Raw genomic sequence first — 9464 nt, forward strand, 5'->3', positions numbered from 1 at the left:
GGCCTGTTGTGTTCATCCAGCTCTACACAGTGTTGAACTATTGATTCCTCAGATGCTAAAATCACCTGTCCAGTGCCCTGCACCACCAAACCATGTACATAGAATGGTTCTGGAGTCAATTGTTTTGTAATTTTGCCTCTGATTGTGTTTGGGCCTTTCATTCATTTCAATCCACCAAAAATAAATGCTACCCAGTCACTGATTTCATACCCACAGTGTAGTATATTGCTGAATAGAAAGGCAGCAATTGTCGCTTCCCGTGCTCCACAGCCTGAGACTCGTTATCTTTCACTCATGTTAGACATTTTAAAAATCACAAACAATCTGAGAGCAGATGTGGGGAATCCCGAAGCAGAAATTATTGGTGATTAAACGTATTCAACAGTGCGGGAGAAAAGAAATTCATGGATTGACACATTGAATTTTCCCATAATTCCCTATTTTGGCTTCTGGGTTCCTTATTTGTTACTTCTGGTGTTGCAAACTACCCACATATATTAGCTCAATGCTCTGTTGCGTTTTCACTTGCCCTAAAATTCCTAGCACATCTTTATTTCTTAACCTATAAACTGGTGACTGTTCTATAATTCTGAAAAATCCATGTTTTCAAAGAGCTGCAAATAACACTACACTTTTTACCAATAAAGCCACAAAATTTGGAGAAACTCGGCAGGACTGGCAGCATCTGTGAACAGGGAAATAGAGTTAATGTTTCTGGGTCTGATATGACTGTTCAGAAGTGAAAGGGGCTGAAAAATGGGGTTTTTTATGCTGTCAGCAAGGGGAGGGGTTAGGGAGGAGTGAGATGGCAAGGGTGCTCGGAGCAAAAGAAAGGGAGTGCCACTGATAGTAAAGGAGTGATTGGAATGCAAAATGGGTGTTAATGATTAGGTTTGAATAGCAGAAGGTAAGTCAGTTCTGCTGAAGGCGCAAGAAACAAAATTGGGGAGGAGTGGTTACTGCAATTGGAATGGAGGACAGTGTTCATGCTGTGAAGTTAATAGAACCATAGAATCAGTGCACTGTGGAAGCAGGCCTTTCATCTGATTAAGTCCACACTGACCTTCTGAACATCATCCCACCCAGACCCACCACCCCACCCTAAGTTGTTAAGTCATTGAACTTAATGTTGATGCCTGAAGGCTGTAAAGTGCCGAAGTGGGAAATGAGGTGCTGCTCCTCTAGCTTGCATTACAGCAGGCCTCAGACGGAAATGTTAAAATGCGAGCAAGATAGCTTATTGAAATGGCTAACAACTAGAATGTTGGGATCATTCTTACAGACAGAATGGAGGTGTTCCACAAAGCGGTCACCAGTTTTCTGTTGGCGAGGCCAAATGTAAGAGACTACATTGTAAACAACAAATACAGTAGATAACAAGGTGTAGAGCTGGATGAACACAGCAGGCCAAGCAGTATCAGAGGAGCAGGAAGGCTGACGTTTCGGGCCTAGACCCTTCCTTCTTCAGAACAAATTCAACAAATACAGTAGATTAGATTGAGAAAAGCTCAGGTAAAACGGTGCTTTACCTGGAATGTGTTTTTAGGACTAGGGAGGTGGTGAAGGTAGTGAGTGAGGAGTGGACTGGATACGCTGACAGTGGAAGGGAGCAGATGATGTTGGTGATGGCATCCTGCTGTAGGTACTGCCAGTTGAATGATCTATTTGAATACAGAAAAAATGTAGAAAATAGGAGCAGGAATAGGCCTTTCAGCCCTTTGAGCCTGTTCTGCTATTCAGTTTGATCATGGCTGATCTCCATGCTGTAGGAAGGATGTTGTGAAACTTAAAAGTATTCAGAAGGGATCATTTTCCCTGCAGTGTCGGAGGCTGAAGGGTGACCTCCTAGAAGTTTATAACATCATGAGGGGCTTGGGTAGGGTGAATAGCCGAGGTTTTTTCTCCCGGGTGGTGGAGTCCAAAACTAGAAGGCATAGGTTTAAGGTGAGAAGGAAAGGCTTTAAAAGGGACCTGAGGGACAACTTTCTCACGCAGAGGGTGGTGCATGTATGTAATGAGCTGCCAGCAGAAGTGGTGCAATTACTTCTGCAATTATAACATTTTAAAAGGCATCTGGATGGGTACATGAATGGGAAGGGTTTAGAGGAATTTGGGCCAAATGCTGGCAAATAGGACTAGATTAATTTAAGATATCTGGTCAGCATGGATGAGTTGGACTGGGTATGTTTACATGCTGTACAGCTCTACGACTATGACCCTATGACTTGCTGAATTTTTCCAGTATTTTGTTTTTGTTAGTGTTAAGAACTAGATCTAACTCCTCGTTTAAAAGCATTCAATGTTTTGGCCTCAGCCACTTTCTGTGGCTGAGAATTCCACAGGCTCACCACACTCTGGGTGAACAGAGTTCTCCTGAAATCTAAATTGTTTACCCATATATCCTCAGACTGTAATTCGAGCTTCCCAGTCGTTGGGAACAGCCTTCCTGTGTTTACCCTGTCTAATCTTGTTCAAAGTTTATGGGTTTGGATCAGAGTCTGTCACCACTTCTCTTGCTTCCTGCCACCATTCCCCCCCACCCCGACCACCCCCAAAAAAAATCTCGATATCCTAAACCTCAGTGAGGCAATCCAGACTCTCTTCATTCGTCAGTCTTGGTGTCCTAGGAATCAGTCTGTAAACCTTCACTGCAGTCCTTCCATGACAAGAATATCTTTCCTCTGGTAAGGAGATCAAACTACACATGTTCTAGGCTGATCCCCAGAGGCTTTGCTGCGAACAGTTGCTGCTCGGTATCTGAAGCAAGTGAACCTGACAAAGGGGTTTGGTGACTTCCTATCTGGAACAGTATATCATGTGACCTGCAATACTTTTCCCTAGAATAATTGAGAGACACCTATCGGAGAGGCATAATCTGTTCATTTATATTGCTTTTATTAAAACATACCTGAGACATAGCCATGATAAGATTAAGCATTGTGAACTAAACTTGTACTTTGAAATGTGCATTATTAATGAACCATCATTGATGCAATCCTGCATTTCCTATGTTGCCACTTGCTGGTTTCGTTTTAACTTGCATAATTGTCTCCAACTGCTTTCAGTTGACCTTTTATTGTTGGAGGTAACAAAATATAATTTAACACCATGCTGGAAATACTCAACAGGCCTGGCAGCCTTTGGAGAGCAAAACTGTTAATTGCGTTGAAAATTCAGAATTGGAGGGTCGAAATGTAGTGGGTATTATGCTGTCAAAAGGGAGGGGCTTCGATCAGGCAGAAGACGGGATAGACTAAATGGCAAAGATGTCATGGAATGTGAGGCAAAACGAGAAAACATTTGTTCAGGTTTAGTGTAATTGGCAGAATAGTAAACAATTGTTTTGAAAATGCAACCATGAGCTAGCTTAAAAATGGCCTATGGCAAAAAAACAGTCAAAATAGGGGCATGAGTTCATAGTCGTTGAATTCGATGTTGAATCCTGAAGATGCTAAAATACTTAATGTATTCATATTTCTAAAAGGCCTTTTGACAATGTGCCACATAATAGACTAATTGAATAAGGTCAGAGATTGCTGAGTCTGGAGGCACATAACCGAATGATAGCTGGCCGCAAGACAAAGTCAAAGGCAGAGGGTGGAAAGTGCAGTCACAGAAGGATCAATGCTGACATCATTGTTCACTGTTAATTTTGACACTTTAGCCTTTGAAATTGAAGATAATTTATAAATTTGCAAACTATACTAAATTTAGTGAATAATTAACAAAATTTGCAACAAGCTGCAGGAAGACCTTCAAATCAGTTTTCCAGCATGGGTATTTATTTGGCAAAACCATTTCAGCATAGGTGTGAGGTGTCATAATTTGGCAAGAAAAATAGAAAATTTCAAAACTCAAGAGCATCAATATAGAATAGTCTACAAATCAAATGGGAAATTCAGAAGAAAATTATTTTCATAGAATGTAACTTATGGATGCATTGAAGGGAAAGCAAGTTAAGTAAAAATGTTCTGCTGATGAGAAATGGGTTATAAATGTTGATATAGAGTAATTCGGTCTGTTTCAGTACTGAGTGAGTGTTCTGTTCTATGTAATGCCATCTTGGCCATCCAGGACTAGTTTGTAATAGAGTAGGGGTGGTCTTGTCTTCTAGTGAAGCACTTGGTCTCACCTCTAGGTATACTTATGATTAATTTCTGCTTCTCATCCTTGTTAGTTTAACTTTTTTTATTCATTCATGGGATGTGGGTGTTGCTGGCTAGACCAGCATTTATTGCCCATCCCTAATTGCCCTGAGGCAAAGAGTCAACCCCATTGCTGTGGGTCTGGAGTCACATGTAGGCCAAACCAGGTGAGAATGGCAGATTTCCTTCCCAAAAAGGACATCACTGAACCAGATGGATTTTCCTGACAATCGGCAATGGTTTCATGGTCATCATTAGACTCTTAATTCCAGATTATTATTGAATTCAAATTCTGCTGTGGCAGGATTCGAACCCATGGCCCCAGATCATTAGATGGGTCTTTAGATTAATAGTCTAGCAATAATACCACTACGCCATCGCCTACCCCTAAAGATTTTGACCATCACTGTAATAAATCCCTACAGTGTGGAAACAGGCCATTCAGCCCAACAAGGCTGCACCGACTCTCCGAAGAACATCCCACCCAGACTCACCCCTCTACCCTATAACCCTGCACTTCCCGTGGCTAACCCATACATCCCTGGATATGTGGGCAATTTAGCATGGCCAGTCCACCTAACCTGCATATCTTTGGACTGTAGGAGGAAACTGACACAGACACGAAGAGAATGTACAAACTCCACGCAGCCAGTTGCCCAAAGCTGGAATCAAACCCAGGTGCCTAGTGCTGTGAGACAGCAGTGCTAACCACTGAGCCACCGTGCCACCTCTTATGTTTACTAGCTCTGCTATACGGTGACATTCTGACTCTCGTTTCTCAGACTTAAACTGCTTTGTGATGGTGATATTTCGAAGTGTTCAGTGGTATCCACATGGTCTTTCGTAACTGCTTAGTTTCCGTCTTCTGACATTTGACTTAGTTTCTAAACATGAATATTTTATTGTTTATTTCCATAAGATTTGTGTCAGTAACACCATTATTATAGTTCATTTCACAAAAGTAAAATCCTTTTACATATACGATTGAGGTCTTTATTTTTATTATGTGGATTCTCGTTTAGATTTTTGGGAGAAATCTTGGGATTTTGGGATGTGCTTAACTCCCTTCTAATCAAAATGAAACTCATTCCAAGAGCTACCCAGATATTTCTTATTTGGGTCTTGTGGCACAGCTTGTTTATTTTCAGAATTGACATGAGCCAACACCTGACAGGAAATGATTGATTTTAGGCCCAGCTGAATGATACCAGCCATTTTATCATGTTGTGGGGTCCTTGTTTCATGTTTGGCACCATTCCATGATTCTAACACAGCATCCTAATATTCAGTGCTACTGATGTCTTACTTATAAAAAAAAGTATCAGATTTTCTTTCATGCTATGTAATTTCACTCTCTTCCTTTTCCTAATTAAAGTGCATTTGTATTTTCACAAACAATTGGAATGCAATTTGAAAAAGTAGGAAGTTGAAGCTGCTTTCATTGACTTATTCACATAAACCCTGATCTTTTTGATCTCTGCTGGAATTGAGGTAGTGCAGTAAAATTAGGGTTTGTAAGTACTGAAATGGGTGTGGGATCTGTACATGGAGTCGGTCTGAGGATAATCTGACATTGCAGTAGGAGTTTGGAGCATGGGTCTTGGCCAACTTGAAAGGTACAGCATCCCCTACTGTTGTGGGGAAGCAAAGATGAGGAACATTTGGATCCAAACTGCTTCCTCTGTCATATCTGGAATCTGTGCCACTTGTTTTTTTGCCACTGAAGTGTAAAGTTTCTGTTTGTTAGAATTGATTAACCTTAAGGTATGTCATACCTTGTAACTGTCGGGACTACAAAGTCAAATTTAATGTATTATCTAATTTTATAGCTTTCAATAAACAAATTAACTTCTAAAATGTAGGTTAATTCCATTTTTCAAATTATATGTACATTTTTATTCCCATAGTTTTGAAGTTTTTTAACTGAGTAACAGTGATTAGCTTAAAAACATCTATTCTCTAAATACTCTTGACAATGATGAGGTTCTTTGTTTTTTAAACTACTAGTGATGTTCAGATTGTAAGATGAGGAAAAATTTGTAGACTGTGCATCTTCAAAATAAGTGAAGAAATTCAGCAGGCCTGGCAGCATCTGTGGAGAGGAAACAGTTAAAATTTCGAGTGCCTCTTCAGAAGGGTCAGTGGACACCAAATGTTAACTTTAGTTTTTCTTCACATATATTGCCAGACCTGCTGAATTTTTTCAACAATTTCTGTTTTTGTTTGTTTCAGATCTCTGGCATCTGCAGTTCTTTTGTCTCCAATTTGGATCTAAAACACATTAAGTCGTGTATTTAACCTGGTTCACATGAGTTTGGATTTATATAATGCTGTCTGTACCCAAAGGCTAAAGGTGCAGTGTAAAATGTTGAGCCAAACACAATAGCTGTGGGAGTGAAGGAATGTAATCTGTCAGGGGCTTGTTTTGAGTAGAGATGTTCCTGAAGGAGAGAGGTTGTGGTGGAAAACAGTTGAGAAGTTACAGCCTAGCTGGATACTGATTAGCTGTAAGAGATCATAAATGTGGGTGGGGAGAAAAGTGCACAGCTTTAAGCTGCCAAAGGACTGCTCCACATTGAGATTAAGTTACATGTATTAGAAGCAACAGGGGTCATGCACAATTTTTTTATTTCCTAAGGTTGAAGAGATTATCAAGTGCCTTTCAGATTCACAAGGTTAAGATGGTTCCTTTCAATAATAGTGACAGGTAGTGCAAAGGGAGCCACATTCCAGGATGGGGTTGGAAGTGTACAGGAAGTTTTTTTTTAATACTAGCCATCCTAGCAAATGGGAAAACCAGTCAAACCGGTTGGATTGAGGGGAAGATATACAGGTGTAGAGCTGGATGAACACAGCAGGCCAAGCAGCATCAGAGCAGCAGGAAGGCTGACGTTTCGGGCCTAGACCCTTCTTCAGAATTGCGAGGGAGACCACCATGTTGGACCCACAGTTAATATATAACCAGGAAAATAACTCCTATCATTAGGGATAGTGTGTGATGTCTTACTTCATTTTCTTTCACAAGTATAAAAATATAAGTAGGAAATCATTCTGTTGCCCTTGTCTATTGGCCAACTCCTTAACTAATTAGGCAGCTTGATGTTTCATACCGCGTTGTCTAACTCTGTTTTCAACCTATCAACTGAAAGATTGGAGAACCATGTATTATGATCTGTCAGAAAGAGCCAAGATCCCCCTGTGAATGGGGTGTAACAGTTACACTCCAGGTTTCAGTGTTGTAAAATAAACAGCAAATGATATGGTCACATTTATGAAAACAGTGGGCATATGGATGAGTGATCAGTGCTGCAGAAATTAAAGATACAGATTTTGGGTTTATGTAACAAGCTTGCTGTTTATGTTGTCAAGTAAGTGACCCATCTATCCTAGCCATGAAATAGAATGGCTGGTAACCTGGTTAATGGTAGGTTGATGCCAACCTCTAATGAAGCCTTTTACCGCTTACTTTGCTGACCATACATAACACTCGCATACACCCTACCACTGCAACTTGTAACTGAAAAGCTTTAACAGAATATTTTAATGCAGTTTAATCTTGGGGGAAGGTCAAACTTCAGCCACCAATAGTACCAGGCTACTACTTGGCTTATGCGGCAAGATGGCGTTGAATACATGTGCACAGAGCTGAAATGAGGGGCAATGCCACTTCATGGAGGCCCTTCCTGCTTGTGTTGTCCAAAAAGTCACTGAGAAGGTTGTAGAAAACAAAATCAGATATTCTTCAAATTTCGATTAGTACCATCTCTTTCTTGCATTTTGAACCTGTCCTTATTCCCGTCTTTCAAGGGGGGCAAACAGAATCCTTCAATGAATGCTTTAACAGGAGATGTAAATTCTGCAGCAATCACTATACTGTTATTATCAAAAGAAACTGCAACCTGGTGACATTGCATTCTTGTGATGCTTTCAAAGATTGGCAAGGTGAATAATTGAAAGTAGCAGTTAGTAAGCTTGAAGTCAAAGTACTTGAGAGTCTCTGTGCAGGGATGAAGAAAGACCTGAATCAGCTTCCTGTCATTTGGTTTCCTATAGTTTTTCAAATGTAACAGCACAATGTATGGGAACATTGTTGCTATTCAGTTGGAAAGGAAGCACATGCTATCTCTGACAGTGGGAGGGACCATTTTGCCTCCTGGCCAGCCATTGCTCACCTCTGTCCAAGTAGCTCCCATATAGTTAGGGTGCATGGTCCAGTCATATTATTAGATGCTTGGAACTCAGTCTTTGCTCAACAAGTGGACCAAATCTATTGCATCTCCTCTCTTTGTTGCAATCTTTTAATTAGCAAGTCACAATATCAGGGCTATGTGCCCAGAATCAATGGTTGACTTATAGCTGGTGGATAATGCATGCAAGACAGCGGTGATTGATGTAGAATTGAACAGTTGAACACTGACAGTTGCCCTAAAGGAATCCCAGCTCACTAAGAGTAGATTATTGCAGAAACAGCAGTAAACACATACTAGTTCGTCTGATGTGTAGGCTTCACTGGAAGAAACTCTACTCAATGACAGCATCCCTAAAATGGTTCGGAATGTGTTCTCTCCTTTTGCTTCTTAGGGCACACAAGGTAAATCAACTGCGTGACCATTTATGTTCAGAGGCGAAAGGAAGGTTCTATGAAGAAGTTGATATTGCTATCAACAGAGTCCAATTCAGGATTTGAGTGGGATTGGGACTATGAGGGATGGGTCTCCACCTGTGGACATCATGGCCTTGGAAAGAGAAATGGGAATGGAGCAGGACTACCTGAATTTTGCTGTTCTTGCAGCCTGTGCAACCTCATACCTTTCTTCAAAACAAGCCATACCACAAGGTATCCTGGAGATATCCAAGATCAAAGCCTTGGACCAGCTGCGTCTGAACATCAGGCATGAGTCTCTGAACAGCTTTCTCATTAAACACTGCTACCACACCATTTACTGTGATAGAGATCATTCTGTGTGCGCCAAGGTTATGAAACAAACCTTGAAATTTCTTCATTCAAGACAGAAATGTTGTCGTCACAGCAACGTCAGCCAGACCTTTTTACCCAGACTAACTTGTATGTTTCACTTGTACATACGACCTTGGCATTCTCCCAGAGATTGCAGGAGCCAAATGAAACATACTTCAAGGTACCACTCTGATGCTGTACTGTCAACAGATGGGAAATAGGAGTGGTAAAGTGCTAACAGTGTGGAGCTGTTTCCAATAAACAAATAAACCTACTCCACTTCAACTTTTAGGCCCTTAAAATCTGCTGTTTTTCCAGTCTGGGATCTTAATCCTTGACTGACTTTTATTCTTTTCCAATTG

General features: G+C 40.8%; 1 protein-coding gene across 1 annotated transcript in view; it reads left to right on the forward strand.

Annotated features, from left to right (window-relative positions):
• Positions 1–9425, forward strand: part of LOC125481712 (DNA-binding protein RFX2-like) — a gene marked incomplete at its 5' end in the record, with an annotated part of 17127 nt that extends 7702 nt beyond the window's left edge. The window contains one exon of the mRNA XM_048593602.1: positions 8727–9425. Coding sequence (XP_048449559.1) covers positions 8727–8832 — 106 coding nt within the window. The remainder of the gene's footprint in view (positions 1–8726) is intronic.
• Positions 9426–9464: the final 39 nt, after the last annotated feature.

The sequence above is a fragment of the Rhincodon typus genome, unplaced genomic scaffold (genome assembly GCF_021869965.1).
Source record: "Rhincodon typus isolate 14 unplaced genomic scaffold, sRhiTyp1.1 hic_rhity00003239, whole genome shotgun sequence".
Lineage (NCBI taxonomy): Eukaryota > Metazoa > Chordata > Chondrichthyes > Orectolobiformes > Rhincodontidae > Rhincodon > Rhincodon typus.